This window comes from Sciurus carolinensis, chromosome 11 (assembly GCF_902686445.1).
Source record: "Sciurus carolinensis chromosome 11, mSciCar1.2, whole genome shotgun sequence".
Classification (NCBI taxonomy): domain Eukaryota; kingdom Metazoa; phylum Chordata; class Mammalia; order Rodentia; family Sciuridae; genus Sciurus; species Sciurus carolinensis.
Window position 1 is genome coordinate 108529597 of NC_062223.1, and position 19976 is coordinate 108549572.

Genomic DNA, 19976 nt, shown 5'->3' on the forward strand with positions numbered 1-19976 from the left:
AGTTAAGAACAAAGAGCTATATTTTTCCTAACAATAAACTTTATTCATGGTTTCTTTTAGTGCATTCAAAGTATACTGAGTTTTTGTAAGACATGGGTAGTAACAAAAGAGAATTAAGAATGTAGGTTGCAGTATTGGTCTGCCTTTGAATAACTAGGCAACCTGAGTATTATTAATCCATGTCTTTCTATTTCATGTCACCAAGTGGCTATCTTTCAACTCTGTTTGCCTCATAATTTTTTTTTTTTTTTTTTTTTTTTTTTTGCAGTGCTGGGGATTTGAACCCAGGGCCTTGTTCTTGCGAGGCAAGCACTCTACCAACTGAGCTATATCCCCAGCCCCTGCCTCATAAGATTTTAATAGCATGTGATTTCTTGCTTGTATTGTTCAGAAAACAGCAGCACTGCCTAAAGCTTAGTATTACCACCTAATTTATAAATGTATTAGCTGGATGCATTTGAACAATACCATATAATTTATAATTCTATGAAACATTATTAAATGATATACAAATATTAGATTTTTGCGAGAAAAATTAAAACCCATTAGCGCTACTATACTATAGCACTTTCTCTGTGTCAGACACAGTTCTAAGCACTTGATATATGAACTCATTAAATCCTCACATAACATTACAAGATTGGTGTATTACTATTCTTATTTTATATTGAGGAAACTGAGGCATAAAGAAATTAAGTAGGTCACCAAGGTCACATAGTGCAGGAATTTGACTCCAGGCAGCCTGTCTCTTGAGTCTGCATATACGACCACCATGCAATGCATCCTCTGGGCTATACAATCTTCCTTTTCACTTTTTGCTTTACATGACTTATAAATACCATTTCACTATGAGATGAGCTACTATTTTACCGGGATATAAAATTGCTGTTGTCAAATAATGATTATGCTTCTCTCAGGAGCAAAGGCAGAGAGAGGGTGGTGTCCAGGTGCTCAGTGAAGACCTAGGTCAAGCCAAGACTCAGGACTCAGGTTTATTAGGACCACAGTTTCTGTGATCTCACATAAGTCACACTATTTTTCAAAGTAAACCTTCCATAATGAGTTAAGAACAAAGAGCTATATTTTTCCTAACAATAAACTTTATTCATGGTTTCTTTTAGTGCATTCAAAGTATACTGAGTTTTTGTAAGACATGGGTAGTAACAAAAGAGAATTAAGAATGTAGGTTGCAGTACTGGTATTTCTTTGAATTGTGCTTATTTAATCATATTTGACATATTTTCCTCAATAAAACCTATTAGAATTTGAATAGAACCATAATCTTATAAGGTTTTTAGATTTTCATTTTGAAGCAGGGATTTTCCTCTGGGTCTCTGCCAGGGACTATCTTGTCATAGCGATAGTTTACCACCTTCATCTTACAATAAATACAAATAGTTTATGTATTTATTAAAAAAACTCATTAACAGAAATAAACTCTGACACAAGAAATAAGTAACAATATTACTTAAACTGCTAAAGGAGGGTTTTTGGCTTATAAAAATATTTCCTTCTGTGTTACGTAAAAGGTTGCACTGCATTTTAAATTATTTATCATTTATGATTTTTTAACTGTAAAATGACAGGAAAAGTGAGGAATATCAGTGTCTGAGTGCATATAATTGGGATGTACATGTGACATGCCAGTTATATTAGGGCAGGTACTAATAGGATTTTTGATGTCTGTTTTGGATTTTCCCTACCCTATTTTATTTGTGAGTTGGTGCTATTAAGTTTGTATAGCACAAACAACTAGTCTCAAGCATGAAGGATCTCTAAGAAATTCTTTAAAGAATGAACTATCAGTGTTTTAAAGAAGAACTACAACTACTTACTTATCTTAGTTCCTGAAAAAATTTATTCATTCCCTTTACCCACAACAAAATAATCAAATAATACCAAGGTATAAGTGAGTGAAACTACATAATAAGTTTTAAAAAATCTAGTTTTTAAAACAAATTATAATAAAATCTCTTTGATTTCCATTCTCCCTTTTTTTTTTTCTCCCTAAAGACTTGCTAACTATAAAAGCAGATTATACTTAGAAAAGAAAATCAGGTATGTGTAAAAAAACAGGAAAAAGTTACCAGGAATCCTATCTAGAGGTAACCACTCTTAATTTCCTCATAATAGGAATTTAAATTGTTGACACTGAGAACCCAAATTAACAATGCTGTCTTGCTCACCACTCTTTTTTTTTTTTTTAGTACTCGATTATTTTCTTTTTTTTAGTTGTCAATGGGCCTTTATTTTATTTATTTATATGTGGTGTTGAGGGTTGAGGATCCAACCCAGGGCCTCACACACGCCAGGCAAGTGCTCTACCACTGAGCTACAATCCCAGCTCTTGCTCACCACTGCCCCCCACCCATACCTCCAATTCTGTGAACAGCTCTCCTTCAAGCAAAACCTTCATTTTGAAGCAGACATTTTCCTCTGGGTATCTGCCAGGGACTGTCTTATTGAAGGACATCCCCAAGTTGACTGTCCGGCTGCATGTCTCTCACTGACTACCATGTCTGTCCCACACCACAGGGTTGGGGTGATGTCTCTGCCTTTGCAGACAGAATTTAGCTCCTCTAGGTGATGCTGGTGAATGACTTGAGAGTTAACTTTTCCACTGGTCAGCCTTATTTTGACATGGGATAACCTATGTAAAGATGAACAATGACTATATCATAATAAAATACATGTACATGTGGTACTTTTGGAATCTTTTTAAGTTTTTATCATCTGCTATGCAAGGTTAATTGTTAACAACAATTAGATTTCATCACAGTGCTTTATGTCCTAATCAGAAATAGTGAAAGTCTATTTAGAATAGTAAATTTTATAGATGCATTTCCTTTTTACCTGAGGTTAAATATTAAACATTATTACTGTCCCATATATGTATCAGCCCCTGAGCAGGGAGTATTTGCTTAGATTACATTTAACCATAAGGCTCTTCAATATTTGTGTTAATGGCATACATCTGTGTCTACTTCAGGTAAGGTAATCAAGAGGTCTTCAAAAATACAGAGTTTGGTATGTTTTGAGCACTTTAACTCAAACTAATTACTTGCTTCACTTTAGTAGGAGGAGTTCCAAAGGTAATTTAATGCACAGACTTACCTTGGAAAAACTCACTCTCCAGAACTGAAGCATCCCACGGAGGAGGCATTCCACTCCCCACCCTCATAATTGCTGGCGTGGGGACAAATGCACTGTCAACTGGTTGATTTTCCAGAGGTGAACTGTGTATTTTTGCCTGCTAATTTTAAAGTAGAAAGAACAAAAAAACAAACATAATATTATTTCAGAACCTTCTTCAGCCAAACTACTCACGTGTTCCTACAAAAATGTCATAAGCTTTAAAGTCCTAGTTCTGGGACCGCCAATCAATTTTCATAACATTTATTTCTCAACTAACAATGTTTTGTTGTTTTTGTCTTCTGTAACTGATCATAAATTTCTCCATGCCTATATTAGTTATTTTAATTAATTACAGTATGAGTGTTCAGGCAAGACACCGAGCTTCTCTGCTAAGGCTTCCTACAAGCTTACACACAATTACACAAATCTTATGGAGGGAGGGTGGTTCCTGGAAATCAGGAAAAAAATTAATCTCTTTCAAGTTGGGAGTGTTGTCTCCAGGGTCCCAATGACTGGGATTTTGGATTTTCTAATACTGTGCATATATTATATCAAGAGCACATTAGCTGAAGCACATAGGGGACTTCAAGATGTGTGAACTTGATGAATTTAGGGAAAAACTGTTTCTATCCAGAGGCCATCTAGATTGTAGAAACCCCACCTCCACCCCAGATACTATACAGAAATGATTTACTAGTTCTAAAATAAAAGCACCAAGAAGCATGATCTTATTATTTTTAACTATTGCTAGTTTTAAAAGATTTAGGAGATTAGTACAGAGTTAAAGTTGTTTTCCTTTTTTTTTTAAACTAACAAACGTTTATCTTGATTTCATCAAATCCAGTCACTGATCTACTTTTAAGCTTGATTTGTTTTCATAACCTTGGGGGAATTATCCACACCCACATTTTCACTTTCTTGTGCCAAAACTCCATTTGCATTTCCTCTGTCAAACTGGCTGTATTACTCATGTCTCCACTTCAGTTTCTTCCACACCGATCCCTGAACAAGGTTGGCGGCCCTCTTCCCTTCCTCATCTCTTAATTTTCAGCTTACTCTGCTACGCAATCTACCTCTTCAATCCCACTCCTCCCCAAGTGCTCCCTTTCCATTTTATGTTCACCATTACATTTCATCTAATCTTTAATGCTCAACACCAAATGTCTAAGCTTTCCAAAGTTCTAATTTTGTAATGCCTTCCTCACAGGCCAAGGTCCTCCTAACCCCTACGTTCCTCACAGCCTAGTATTTTCACTCTTTCCTGGTGTGTTTTTTCCCCCTCTTCAAGTTCTAGGTCAACTATTTCTCAAAGATACCTGCCCAGATTTTATTGACATACAGTTTTCAGCTCCATGGCCAAGCCACAACTGAATCCTCACAAAGGAGATTTATTAGTAAGGAAGAAATCCTCTCATAACTTATCAGTCATGGAATATAATTTAACACAATATTATAAAATTAAGAAATAAATAGATTTTTAGAATCAAAACATAATTACAGGTAGTGATTGGAGATAATAAAACCTTAATCATTTCAGAAATCAGATCAAAGTTAACTTTTTTCACCCTAAAGTACATTGAGGTGATCTATCTTGTTCCCTGCAACAAAATGTCTCTTTGACTCTTTTATGTAACCATAACAATTAGTTATAGATTTTATAATCTGTTTTTTCCAAATCTGCCGTTTAGTAGTTGGTGGAGAAGGGATATATCTGATTAAGAGAATACCAAGCTTCATTGTCCCTCAACCATTTAACAAACTTCAGATTTCCCCTCTGTAGACCACAGTACATTCCTTGTGGCCTCCTGGATCACATCCTTGAATAGTGAAAATTTACATTGAGTGGAAAGTGCACAGACTGAGGGTTCAGTTGAAGAAATGAATCTTTATGTCTGGGAAGGATCAATCCCATCTACAGAACCTGACACACCAGCTTGGTTATGTTTCTGTCTGGATCCTCTACTTCAAGACCAGTCCTACTCACCCAGCATGTTCAGGATGCTTCTGACACATAGAGAAGTAAATTACACCATTAAGAGAAAATATCAAGGTTTTATTTACGTTCAGCTTTAACTCTGCAAGTTTTTAAAAATTATTGTTTTAGTGAGAAAACTTATAAGAAAAAGTAACTGCTTGTCAATGGTTGGTATCAGACAGACATAAAGAAGATTGAACATTATCACTGTTTAACAGACCTCTCACTATTATTTGAGCAATGTGTGACATATTTTAAATAGTGTTCTTAGCAGCAGCAAGCAACAAAACATTGATTTTGTAGACAATATGTTAAGGACTTTGTAGGGGTTACTTTATTTCATTATTTTAATAACCCTATGAGGTTGGTACTCCTAGTGTCCCTCCTTTGAGAAAACGGAGGTTTCAAGAGTCTGGTCTGAGAAGGTACATTCCAGGGTGTCAGATTCCTGAGTCCTTGCTGACTCCTACCTGCTCCTGGAGAAGTTCTGCAGCTCTGGGTTTATCAGCACACTGCACCCTAGTGGTAGGCATACTCTGTAGCCTAACAGATCTTAGAGAATCGGGGAAGCATCCTAAGTTCTTTGGGACCTCAAACAGATACAATCCCTCCAGGTCCTTGAACAGACACTGATCCTCAGTGAGGGCTCGCCTGGGACTCAGACTCCCCTTCAAAATAAACCTCAATGCTGGGAGTTGTCATACAAAATGAAGACTATTTCCATTCTGGCCTGGAGAATGATGTTCCAATGCGTCTTTGTAGCAAAAATGTATCTGAATCCTTTTCCAATTTTTGATGTAAGCCTTTCCTCCTCGTTCCCTCCAGATGCCCTGAGCTATATTACTGCACGCAGTTCCCCAAATGCCATGCATTTTTAGACTTCTGTGCCTTCACTCCTGATTTTTGCTCTTTCTGCTCTTCTAGAAAATTGCAACTCATCCTTCAGAGTCCAGGTCACCATCTCTACGAGTCCCTCCAAGTCTCCTGAGCAGAATTAATTCCTGCAGTATTTGTTCAAAGTTGTTTGCATTCTTTTCACTTTTACTTCACTAGCTCTCTCCCCTTCCTACCACAAATTTCAGTCTCCTCTCTGATCTAGGAAACCCAAGATTCAAAGACAAATGAAACAGGACCTTGGAAATCGATCAAAGTGACCAAGAAAGCATCATATTTTCCTCTGTATCCTGAGCACCAAGATGGCACCTCCACGCAAGTGATGGATTAGGACCAAATTCAAGGTACTGCACCCATAATAATACTCCCCTTTTCAAGACTCCTCTAATGCATCTTTAAAACTCATTTGCCACCAATTTTTCACATTTTAACAGAATTACTCACTTATTCAGTTTTTAATACTGTGCTTTTTATGTCTTCTCCCTCTGGACTCTTACAACAAATTTATGGATTAGTTGGGGATTATCATTCCCATTTTGCAGGTGAGAAAACAATTTCAATTCATGTGCCTTACTTTTCACATGAATAACACATGGTAGCATTTGCTATTCTCACTCATCTGATCTGATCTCTAATCCCGTTCTTTCTATTATGTTGGTTCTTATTATTTTACTAATGCACATGTCTTTAGTTAGATAGTTATCTTTCTTAAAAGAGGAACCTTGTCTTAAACATTCTTTGCCCTCCACTGTGTGAGACATGATACTTTGCACTGTGCTATGAAATAGTTAAATAATAAAAGCAGCAACCAGAATTACTCTCTAACAGATAATTATTTCTGTGTTGAATAATGAATTAATTTATGATATGCCAAGGGATAAAACTACACATGGGGTTTCTGGTAAATATTATAACAACAATTAAGATATTAAACATTTATAATATTAGCATTTGGGGAAACATGCTGGAGGAGGACAGCATAGTGTTTAAACACATCAGCTCTACGTTGTTCAAATCCTGGCTCTGTCCATTAAAGCCATATGACTTGGGCAAGTTACTTAACCCCTTTGTACCTTAGTTTCTTTCTTGGAAAAATGAAAATAACAGCAACAATGAGACAACAACACTTTCCTCAGAGGGTTTCCAGGTAATTAAATCTATTAATAGTTGTTAAAATAGTACTAGAATAAAATAGTACTAGAATGGTATCTAGTACTCAGTAATTCCTTATTGTTGACTGTTACTATTCTTTGGGGGTTATAGAGAATTTCCTGGAGGATACTTGCTGGTATTTGAAACTCAATAAGCTAGAAAGATGTCCCCCAGGATTAGAGGCCTGGTCTCAAAATGCTGGCATTCAGGGTCTCAGTCACATTCTCAAACACAGTATGGAAAAAGTCTGAGTAAAATGAGGCCTTTTACACAACAGCAATTCATTCTACCAATATTGTCTGCAATTCTGACATGATTAGTTAGACAAACAAACCTTCAGTCAGAGAGTAACCTTAGAATATTTGAGAACATCCTAGGGCAGCCAAACCTGCAGAGCAGCTGTTGGAGCTGAAACCTAAGCTCACTGATTTTATCAGATGCTTCGGTAAAGTCAACGAATTAGTTTTTCAAGAGATTTCATATTGTGTCTGCTTTCCCACAGAGGTCATATCCACCAGTGTACCTTGTGACTTTGACCCACTTATTCATTTCCTCTTCCAGATACTGAGTACTCAGGTTGTGCCAGGCAGTGGGGATGCACAGGTGAACGTGACACAGTCCCTGGGTGTAGAAGCTCACACAGCTCAGCATGTTGAGTGTCACACTGGAGGTATGTTCCCAGGGGGGCAGAGCTGGGCTCTGTCCTAAGAGTGGGCACAGCCAGAATTGTTTAGAGATGAAGAGTGGCCCAGGCGATATGTTTTGTCTCTATTCTTTTTTAAAAAATTTTGTGTGCATATGTATGTGTGTGTATATATATTTGTTGATGGAATTTATTTATTTATATGCAGTGCTGAGAATTGAACCCAGTGCCTCACACATGCTAGGCAAGCACTCCACTGGGAACATTTGGCAATATATGGAGACACCTTTGCTTGTCACATTTGGGTGGAGGAGAGCTTATGGCATTCAGTAGGTGGAGGCCAGGGCTGCGGCTGAACATCCCATGATACACAAGACGGTCCTCCAGCAGAGAATTATTCAGCCCCAAATGTCCACAGTGCTAAGTTTGAGAGAAACTCTGGGCTTTATCTCTAAGTTTCTATCTAGCTCTAAAAATTCTGTTTCTGAGAATTTTTGCTTCTTTCAGTCTTGTGCAAATGTTTAAATAGCAACTTCTTTTTCCTTCTTTTTGGGAGGTCACCCAATAATGTATTACAACCTCCCATAAATACTGAAATCCCTTTGTACCATTCCTACCCAGCTGACAACTAAGTGGTGGGAAGTTCCTCATCTCAAATCTTGGCAAGAATCCCCATAGCATCAATGGCCAACTTCCAGGTCTCTATGGACTGAGGGAACAGGACTTCTATGAATAAATAGGGAAATCTACAAGTCATGCAAAACATATAATACTTGTATTATTTTCTCTCTCCTACTTTTAATAAAAGCTGTTAACTGGGAGCCACAAACACTGACCTGAGTCACTAATTTTCCCAGCTCTTCCTATTTATTTATTTTTAATTTATTTACATTTTCTGGTACTGGGGATTGAACCCAAGCATGCTCTACCTCTGAGCTACATCCCAGCACTTTTTATTTTATTTTTGAGATAGGGTCTCTCTGAATTGTGGGAGTCCCATTAAGTTGTCAAGACTGGCTTTGAACTGGTGATCCTCCTGCCTCAGTCTCCCAAGTCACTGGATCATAGGAATGTATCACTGTGCTGGGCTCCAGCTCTTCCCTTTTAGGTGATATACTCCCTGCTATGAAATAGTCAAATAAAACCAGCAACCAGGAGTTACCCTCTAAGAGAGAATTAGTTCTATGTTGATATTTATTGACCTTGAGAATGGATTTTTAAATTTTAAGAATGCCAAATTAGTTTATCAATTCATAAGTTCTAGGCATTTGCGTTTCTTTATGTAAATTCTCCATCTGCTTTAGAGCTCATGGCTCTCAAAGGGCAGAAGATGATCAGTTTGAGCTCTGCTTTCAGGAAAATTAAGAGTGCCAGAAGCATTCTGAACCAGGGCTCTCTTCTTAGAAAGCAAAACTGAGTGCAGAAGACAAGCTACTTGAGTCCACTGCTCAGTTACAGAAGTCTCTGCAGGTAGCAACTAACTAGGGTCAATATGCAGAGGGCTTTTCGACTGACTCCTATAGACATCATTGATTTCTGACTGTGAAGTTATAGAGACCTGCGTTTTCTAATCCCAACTCTACCTTTCGCCAGTGTGACTTGAGCATGATCTTTAAATTCTCCAAATCTTGGTTTCTTCAACTTTTAAATGGGGCCAACGATAGTACCTACTTCAAGAATTTTTCTCATGTAAATTAAATGAGCAGGGTTGGGGTTGTAGTTCAGTGGTAGAGTACTTTCCTAGCACATGTGAGGCACTGGGTTGGATCCTTAGCACCACATAAAAATAAATAAAGGTATTGTGTCAATCTACTAAATAAACTAAAAATATAAAAAACTAAACTAAATTTTTTTTTAAAAATTAAATGAGCAGAGGTAAGTGCCTGTATAATAATAATACATTCTCTACTAAAGGGTTGCAATTCCTCGCAGGCGCCGGGGACTCGAACCCGGGAAGGGTTGCAATTCCTGATGCTGGAGTCATGACTGGGACTGAAGCATATGCAGGAGTTAAAATAGGGTACTGCTCTTATCCAGAAAAAAGCAGCATTACTCTAAAGAGGACAGGAGATTCGCTTTTGTTTTTAGTGTCAAGAATCTCTTTGTAGGCATACTGCTCATCAGAATTCTAGCCATGCTTCTTGTGAAATTGGGGGGAGTCCTAGTACTAAGGCCACGATAAATTGAAAAATGCCTCTGCCCTTCTCCTATATATAGATACTTCCCCAAAGTCTGCCTTTTATTCATTTCCAAACCACATAAGTTACACAGAGAAAGACATAGAAAAACACATGCATAGAATTTTGATCTACTTCTTTTAATGGAAAACTTAAAGCTTCTCAATCTAAGCATGTGATCATGGTGGTACATTTAAATTCAAGCTTTGGTGGAGAGAGCGTCAAACTGGGCCAATCTCCTCAAGTGAACCTGACCCAGCCAAGGGCCTCTCACGTCTCTTTGGATGTAAATGATGATCACACTCAGAAAGTCCAGACCACACCAGCTTACAAAATGGCCTGTGGCTGCCTCTTGCCTCTTCCCCTGTCCAGCTCATTAGGGCTGTGCCGGAATGACACATGGCAAAATATCAAAGATCTGCCCATGGCGTGACGGAAACACCGTGGACACTCCTTCCAGGCAGAGCCTTATATTTGAGCCTTCCAGTTCCAAAGCCAACTGGAAATCAATCACAACTGGGGAATTTGAACTCTGGAGGAGAAATCTAAGCTTCTAAAGTAAAGTCCAAAGCTGAACCAAGGAGAATCCAACTTAAACAGGCAGCCAACCTGGGATTACTGGATTTCTTAGTGTAACCTATAGTTCTCCAGTCACTTACCACAGTTGTTCCCCTCGTAGACCCGGGAGGTCCTACATGGCCATCACATCTGTGGAAAGAATTTAAAATAATTTCTTTGAAGAGACCCACTTTCACCAGGAGGAGGTCAACAAAATATTTACCATTATATGTTGAAATCTCAAGATTTTTTTTTGTGCTCTGTAGACAGACATTTCTTGGTTAATGTATTATTGAACAAAATTTCAGAAACCTTTTCCTTTGAGTGTTTAGTCAATGTTTTATAACTTTGCCACTCAGGTGGGAATTATATGAGTTGATTTGTATTTGAGCATTGCATAAAAACCTAATAACAAAACAGTTGCATGTGTTGAGTGTTTAATTACACCTGCTGAATGTTTACTATGTGTCAGGGTCCGTTCTCATGCTCCATCCATGTGGTAACTCCCTTAGATACTTCACTCCCATGAGGTGGATATTATAGCTGCTCCCATTTGACACATGAAAAGATGGAAGCTAGAAAACACAGCTCAAGGAACACAGTCAGTGGTTGGGCTAGGAATTAAGCACAGGTTGTCTGAATCCAGAGCCCTCTTGAACAGTATGGCACATTGGCTCTTCTTGCAAACATTTTCTGTTTCTGTGAATTTTTATTCCAAAGAGAAATTAAGTCAGTGCCAGACTTAATTCATAAGAGAATTGTTGAAAAAGCAAACTCTAAGCTGGGTGTGGTGGCCACAATTGTGATCCCACCTACTTGAGAGACTGAGGCTGGAGGATTGCAAATTTGAGCCTAGCCTGTGCAACTTACAAAAACATGTCTCAAAATAAAAAATGAAAAGGGCTGGGGTTGTAACTCAGTGGTAAAGTGCCCCTGGATTCAATCCCCAGAATATCTGTCTCTCTCTCTCTCTCTCTCTCTCTCTCTCTCACACACACACACACCCCCACACACCCCCACACACACATTCTATGAATATTGCTTTAGGATTATTAATTTTAAAGATGCCTGACATTATACAATCATTTTGGAGGAACAAATATACTTTTACTATTTATGTTGCTTCTCTCAAATTTAGTAAAAGGTAAAAAATTTATAAGACCTTTTACATTTTTAATCTTATTCCAAAGTATAAAGTATAGTCAGTGTAAAGTATAAAGTATAAAGTCAAAGTATAAAGTATAGCCTGAATTCTGATTCAAGATTTAATAGACCATTCTGACTCAGACAGTGCTCCTTATGAAATCAGGCCATCTACTCCACCAAAAGAACAGCAAGGAGAATAATGAGTTAAACAAATTGGGACTCTAAGCTGGAATAGTCAAAAGTGGCAAGGCACAGCTGTCTTTCATTCAAACTCCTCACTGCTTTGTGGTTCATGAAAGTTCAGCAAGAAACTTTCATGAGGCCAAATCATTTTATATCTTAAAGATATCCACATGTCATGTATCTTATAGATGAACTCAAAATTTAACAAATGTAAATCAATCTTGTGGGTATTTTTCATACTACTCTGATATTTTCTTTCTACTAATAATATTTGGAGGTTGAATACAGGTTGAGCATTCCTTTTCCAAAATGCTTGGGACCTGAGGTGTTTTGGATTTCAGGTTTTGGGTTGTGTGTGTGTGCACACGCATGTGTGTGTCTAATATTTAAATATAACTATGAGATATGTTGGGGATGAAACCAAAATCTAAACATGAAATTTATTTATCTTATATACTACACACACACACACACACACACACACACACACACACACACACGGCTAGAAGGTAATTTTATGCACTACTTCTAGCGCACCTAAAGTTTGACTGCAACCCATCATGTGAGGTGAGGTGTGGAATTTTCTATTTGTGGTGTCATGTCAGCACTCCAAAAGTTTTATATTTTTGATCACTTTGAATTTTGAATTTTTGAATTAGGGATGCTTTCATTTTTATCTTCTCTATAAACATCAAGGCTAGATGCTATATACTATGTTGAGCTCTTTAGCGGAAACAATATGACTGAGATAGGGACCTATTCTCTGAGAGTTTTTAGCAACAGGATAGACTAGATACATAAAAAGTCAAAATAAAGGCAAGACTTGATAAGAACAATAAAGGGATATAAGTAAAATTCACTAAAAATACAGAGGGGCCGGCAAGCACTTCCTGGGGAGAGACACAGAAAGTAATAGGGAGAAGGTGGCAGGGAACAGGCACAGAGGTAAAGGGATGACAAAAGCAAAGACTTGGAGGTGAGAGTGCTGCAAGGGAGGTTGGGGACCAGCAAGTAACTCAGTTTGCCTGGAGCCAGCAGTATCTGCTGGATTATGCAGATTCTTCCCAGATACCTGCTGGGCTGCATCCCTCATAGTGCATCCCTGAAGCCCAACTTTCACCAGCTCTCCAGGCCCCTTATCTGATTTGGAGTAAGGGTAGCAGGGGCAGGTGAGTGGAAGATGAGGTTCACAGACCAGAGGAGGCCTGGAACACAATGACAGAATATCACTAAGTGCAAGGGTGTGCAGCAAGTATAAAGATGCACACTCACCTGAGGGTGTGCATGGCTATGTGTGCCACTGTGGATTTTGGTAGGAGGGGTAGGACTCTACTGACATGGGGCTCCAGAATCTCTGCACCCACTCCAGACCCTCCACAAGCTAATTCAAGTTTCTGATAAAAAAAAAGCTTCCAATCGTAGAGTGAATAAAAGCAACAGTGATGTCATATAGGCTGTGTTGGTATGAGTCCTCCAGATTTGGCCATGTCAAAGTATACAAAAATACCTCATCTTATGCTTTTACTCCCAAGTTCTACTGTTGCTCTTAGAGACCTCTCACAAATACTCCAACTTCTCCACCTCCAATTATTCTGCTGATATTAACCTTTCACATTTTCTCTTCTGGACTTCCCACCATCCTTCACACCACCAATGGAAAGATCTGTCTAAAATGCAAATTCGATCCTTTCAATCCTCTGCCTAAAAGTATTGTCCAAAATCTTAACACAAAGCCTTTCTTTTATCTGGTGAACCCTCCAGACAACCCCTCATCTATAAAACTTCATCTTCCCACAGTCCACTCATAGGTATCTGCACTCCAGACTTGTCAAATTAATTCCGCCTCTATTATTCTCTCTTCTTTTTATACCTTATCAAATACCAGAAATTCTCATTCAATAAAGTAGGGTGGTATTTGCCAAGTGTGGTGGCACACACCTGTACTCCCAGCTACTGGAGGCTGAGATGGAGGATTGCAAGTTTGAGGTCAGCCTTAGAAAATCCAAGGTCAGTTTTGGCAACTTAGTGAGACCCTGTCTCAAAACAAAAGGGTCTGGGGATGGTGGCTCAGTGGTAAAGCACCCCTGAGTTCAATCTCTAGTACTAAAAAAAAAAAAAAAAGAGTGAGTGGAGCTCAAGAATATTCTTTTCTAATCAGAGTCAAGGGTGATTTTCCTCCAGGTGTTGGTGGGGCACACTTTAACCACAGAGGAGGTCCACAGGGATGGTCACAGGCAATTCAGATCCTACAAGGACAAAATGGTCTCCATATCCTCCTTCCATCTCTCCTTCCTATCCAATCAATCAACAAATTCTGGGGATCCAAACTCATAAATCATCCTCATCTCAGTGTCTCCCTGCCCTTACTGTAGTTCAGACTTTTGTCATCTCTTGTCTTTATTATTTCAACAACCCCTTAGCTGCCTTTCTGTCTCAAGGTTTTGTCCCAATCAAATCTATACTCAGTACTTTAGCCAGAGTGATCAGTACAAATTAAATCATGCCACTCCCTTCAGACTTCCATTTGCTCTCATGTGAAAGTCTGCATTCATAAATCCCTGCATATCTATTCCCTACATATTTCCCAGTAACTCACCTTCCTATGTCCCTTCTGCCAGAGGGAATCTGATAGACCACTGAACCTCTGCACATCTTGTACTTTTGTTTCAAACACTTTTCCACCAGCTCTTTGCCTGAATACCTTTCTCATACTTAAAGAATCACTATCAGTTTTATTTTCTCCAGAGGACTTACCAGGAATGAGTCTAAGTTACATGTCCCTTCTATGTGCTCTCATAGCATATAAATCTGCTCTATTGTAGCACTGTTCTATGTTTTTCTACTTCCTTTATGCTGTCCTCATAAGATTAAAGCCTGTGTATACCATGACTGTTTATCCTTGTGTTGCACATGATATTTTTTTAAAAAAAATTTTAGTTGGCAATGGACCTTTATTTTATTTATTTATATGTGATACTGAGAATTAAACCCAGTGCCTTGCATGTGCTAGGTAAGTGCTCTGCGACTGAGCCACAACCCCAGGCCTGCACATGGTATTTCTGTGTAGCTTTTGTTGAGTAAATAAATAAATGTGTTCATTCTCATTCTCACCACATACACCTAGTTTCGCCAAGGTAATTTCTCACCCAGTTTCTCCACTCCTCCTTTTTCACCCATCACATCCAGTTAATAGGTTCTCCTGACTCTGCATTCTGTGTGGCACAAATCTTCCCATTTCTATCTTCCCTATCTTACTCTCTGACCTGGTCTCTCTGACTCTAGTTGACCCTTCCAATCATGCTTCAAGCTATAGCTGGAGCAGTTTCTCAGCCTCACCACTACTGGCATCTCTTTTCTGTGGTGGTCCGTTTTGTGCATTGTAGGATGTTTGGCAACCTCCCTGGCTTCTGCTCTGCCCTTCTCAGCGTGAAAAGCAACAATGTTTTCAAACATTGCTGAAAACAATTCAGAACAGAAATCACCCTTGGCTGAAAACCAGGGAGTAAAGTGATCTCTCTAATATGAAAATATGATGATGTCACTTTTCTGTTTAAAAACCACTCATGGAGCAGGGCATAGTGGCACACACCTGTAATCCCAGTCACTCGAGAGACTGAGTAGTAGGATTACAAGTTTAAAGTCGGCCTGAGCAACTTAGCAAGGCCCTAAGCAACTTAGTGGAACCCTGTCCCCCCCACAAAAAAAGCAGGGTGCTAGGGATGTGGCTCAGTGGTTGTGCCCCTGAGTTTGATCCCCAGTGCCAAAATAATAATAATAATGGTTATTATTATTAAAGCAACAATAATAATTATTAAAGCAACTATTATATTAATGGAAAACACACACACACACACACACAAACATGCATACAGGAGAGAGAGGGGGAGAGGGAGGTACCAAAGTGTTAGTATTTGTCCAAATCAGTGGGTTGTGTTTTATCTATTACACATATATAATATGGAAAAAATAGTATTATTTTTAAAGGGATTAATGGCTGCCCACTGCATACAGGATCAAGTCTAAGCTCCCTGTGTTCCGGCTTCTGCCAACCTCTTCCACCCCATCTCTAAGCAGGTCTCACTTTGTACTGACTCACGGAACCTTGATGACCTGGATGAATTCCTGCTTTCTCTACCTTCTGCATCTTGGCTTGTGTTATTTCTTTTCTTGGTATGACTTGTGGACTTTTAGTTGCCTAGCTTAGTTTTACTTGACTTCAAATATTGACTCTCCTCTTCCAGAAAACCTTCTGGATTCTTTAGTCTGAGTTAAGTGTTTCTCTTCTAAGTTTTCCAAGAAGAATATTATACATCATCATAGCACTCACTGCATTACACAATCATCAGAGTAATCAGCTGTTGCTCGGGTTGTAGCCAGGCCACTTGGTGTCCCTGTGTGAATTCTAAAGGTACCCTTTCCTCTGAACCCCTTATTGTCATTTCCTGGAAATTGCCACAACAAATATACAAGTCCTTGATAATCATGATGTGCCTGCACTTCTCAGGGTTTGGTGGTGTAACCCCTGCCTGACCACACACAGCAATCTGATGTTCCTTATTAGATTATAAAGTCTGGAGGCAGGGACTTTGTTTTATTTTCACTATTTTATCTCCAGCATTAAACAGTGTCTGATTGTGGGTAGGACTTTGATAAAAGCTTGATAAATACATGAAAGGGAAACTGTGACCTTGCTTTATCTATGCCAAGAACTTGTCAGCCCTTACCACAGTAGGAATAACTAAACTGCAGTGTTCCCAACCCTGAATAAGGATCATATATCCTGGAGAATTAAAAATTAAAAAATAAAGCTCTCTGTGCCCTACTTCAGAACTGAATTAGAATCTCAAGATCAGGACCTGATTATCTGTCTTATTTTATTATTTTTTTATTAAAAAATTGGGGGGGGGGGAATTGAACCCAAGGGCACCCTAACACTAAGCTACATCCCCAGTACTTTTGTTTTGTTTTGTTTGCAATGCTGGAGATTGAACCCAGGGTTTCACACATGTTAGCTAAGTACTCTACCATTGAGCTACATCTCCTTCCCCAGTCATTTTTATTTTAAATTTTGAGACTATGTCTCACTAAGTTGCTGAGGGTCTTGCTAAGTCAGCTGTGAACTTTCAATCCTTCTGCCTCAGGCTCCTGAGTAGCTGGGATTACAGGTGTGCATCACTGTGCCTGGCTATCATTATTTTTACATTGCTGATGAGATTATAATGAACAACCAGATCAACTGGGAACCATTGGCCACCCAGAATGAAACTTCAAACCACTCCTCTTGTCTGGCCTCTCCCTCCTGTCACCACAAGCCTGCTGTTCATCTGTGGACACCACGCCTGGAATCTACAAGGAACCAAAGGAACATTGCCAAGGCAGAATCTTGCTGACTCTGACTTCTGCTTCAGTCAGTGTCTTGAATTCCTATATCTTCCAACTGGAACACAGGCACTCAAGTAGGAAAGAGGAAGCAAGCGAGGAGGGAGAGGGAGAGAGAGAAATATCCAGGGGAAAAAAAAATATACCTTTTAACTTTCCCAAATAGCAGTTGACTTTTTTAGCTTATGTAAGGGAGGTTGCAGGTGAACAGCCTGAGCCGTGTACGCCCTATGGATCAGACAAATCTGGGCAAGTCTAAAGAAGCAGCTAGGAGGATCCACCGAAGTTCTTGGCATGTGAAGGGAGGAAAATCATCCTAAAGGAGCAGGGCAGTGGGCACGCACACTCTGGCTCCAAGGGCACAGTTTTCATTCCAGTCACTATTCTGCAGTGAGCAGTCACCATATGCTAGGCTCTGTGATAATCCTCAAAGGAATGAGGGCTCTTTATGAGCCTTATGAAGTAGTTCGCTTGTACTTCCACCTTTTCCTAGAAGTTGGGACTGCCACAAGGAAAAGAGTAAGGGAAAAAAAAAAAAAAAAAAGCACATGCCTAAAATCGCCATAACCAACTGGTAGCAGGTAGTTGTTCAGCTTGAGGGTAAACAGCTCCCTTGAGTCAGTGGAACCTGACTTCCTGGTGGAGCATGGAGCAGAGTGGCAAAGTGCCCTACCTGGTGGGTAGGGTATCACTGGAATTACTGGTGGTTTGTGAGGAGGACTGCATTAACAGGCTCATACCATACACTACTGGGTACTTCTGAACTATGTGGAGGGAGTCTGTGAGGACAGAGTTACTGAAATTCTGTGTGTGAGTGGGAGGGAGGTGGTGCTGAGCACCATATGCCACAAACACCAGATACCCTGTAACGAGCACAGGGAGATACAAGCTAAGGGAAAATGTTGGAGGAAAGCTACAAGCAAGATATGTAGATTCTTGAATTTTGTTGACTAGCAATAAATAAAATATAAACAAAATATATGGATTTGAGTCAGGTCTATCATTTACTAATAGTATTAAAATCATGATGGGAAAACTGGTGAGTACCATGCATTTGGGAAGAAGAAAAAATCATATTTAAAACAGCAATAGTTAATCTTTTTTCCTTTTTGTAAATTCATGAAGTCACTGTGTTCCCATGGCTTTTTATCCACTGATAATAGGAAACCAAACTTTAAGATGTCGTATACAGTATTATTGTCCTGGGGTAGGGGATATGTTTCAAGACCCCTATGGATAGTATAAAAAATCTGAGAATATTATTTTCCCCCATATAGATGTACATATGATAAAGCTTAATTTATCAATTAGGCATAGTAAGAGATGAACAATAACCAATAATAAACAATTATAAAAATATACTGTAATAAAAGTTATGTAATGTCCTCTCTCTTTCAAGGTATTTCTGTATTCTAGTGTATTTTTGGACCATGGCTAATCATGGGTAGCTAAAATGATGGATTGAAGTGGTAGGGGTGGGGGTGGAGTGGATATCGTACTTCTATTGACTGACCCTTAAATTAAACAAGCATAACTGTTAAAGTGATGAAGCCCACCTTTTTCTGAGGAAGGTTACCGGCTATCCAGAATTATTTTTCAGTTAAAATAAAAATTTAGAAGAGGAAAAGAAATGTCTCTGATAATCAAGTATTTTAGAGCTGAACAGAAGGCTGTCTTTTGCATGTAAGGATTGGTTCTTTTTCTCTGATTGGTAAAAGGTCCTCTAGACTACTTTGCTGGCTTGTTCTCCGGAGCACCAAGTGCGACAAGGCAAGCCATCGATAGCTTCAGCAAGTAGAAACCTGACGAGTGCCCCACACAAAATGACTGTGCTTCCTGGGCTCTTTGTCAATCCCTTCCCGCGGGCTCACAGCAAGGAGGAGTTCCCGAATGAAGGCTGGTTTTGTATTTTGGAAGATCAAAACTATCAAAGAAAGTTAGACCCTACCTGGAATGTAAAAAAAACCCCAAGATGGATGATCCACAATTTATATAAACTGCCATACTTAAAAATACTGGCTCCCTTACATCCAGGATTAGTATCCAAATACTTAGATCATATTTGTATTCAAATTCAAATATAAAAAGGACATGATTTTGCATTTTATCTTCTAAAACCCCTTCAGAGCAACCACCAGTGTCTTCATTATATTTTGCACCAGCAGAAATTAATAATATGTATCATATTAAAGATATTAAGATAAATGTTAAATTTACCCACTTATATTTTGAAATTAAAATGTATTTAAAGATGACAGATTCTGAAAACTGCTCAACATATACTTAAAAAATGTGTTTCATTTCTGTATGTTGTTATATTTTGGTTTGGTTAAAAGAGCTACGAGTTATTTTGGTATCTAAGACAGACATTTGCTAAAAGAATTTTGCAAGTTTTAACTTTTTTTTCAATTTGGTCTACAACCAAAGTACATGACACTGAGAACGAAGATTACAGATCTTTTATCTTCTTTGATTCACTTTTGCAGTAACTTGAAATCTGAACTTGGAAATAACTTGTCCAGAGAGTTAATAGGTTTCTGAGCTTTTCTGACTTTATTAATATTAGACTGTTCAGCTATATAAAACTTTGCTTTAGATAAAATCACTGAAAATACAAATTCCATCACAAATCCTAGCTACCACACACAGGGCATATTTCCTTTCTCCTTAAAATAAATATTTCCTATGCAGGAAGTACTCCTCAGTTTTAAATTCCCCACATGAGAAAGAATTT

The 19976-nt window shown here is 38.6% G+C and overlaps 1 protein-coding gene and 1 long non-coding RNA gene across 6 annotated transcripts in view; one reads left to right on the top strand and one right to left on the bottom strand.

The window, feature by feature from the left end:
* The window catches only part of LOC124958259 (uncharacterized), a 23642-nt gene extending 12698 nt beyond the window's left edge, over positions 1–10944 (top strand). Inside the window, exons 2-4 of the long non-coding RNA XR_007103857.1 lie at positions 6210–6348; positions 7718–7826; positions 9732–10944. This is a non-coding gene — a long non-coding RNA (uncharacterized LOC124958259). The remainder of the gene's footprint in view (positions 1–6209; positions 6349–7717; positions 7827–9731) is intronic.
* Positions 1–19976, bottom strand: part of Exph5 (exophilin 5) — an 80900-nt gene that overhangs the window by 6866 nt on the left and 54058 nt on the right. For 4 of the 5 annotated variants that reach the window (XM_047516113.1, XM_047516116.1, XM_047516117.1 and 1 more), the window contains 2 exons: positions 10636–10684; positions 3115–3253 (listed from right to left, as the gene is read on the bottom strand). In XM_047516113.1, coding sequence (XP_047372069.1) covers positions 3115–3253; positions 10636–10684 — 188 coding nt within the window. The remainder of the gene's footprint in view (positions 1–3114; positions 3254–10635; positions 10685–19976) is intronic. The other variant, XM_047516115.1, reaches the window with a different exon arrangement.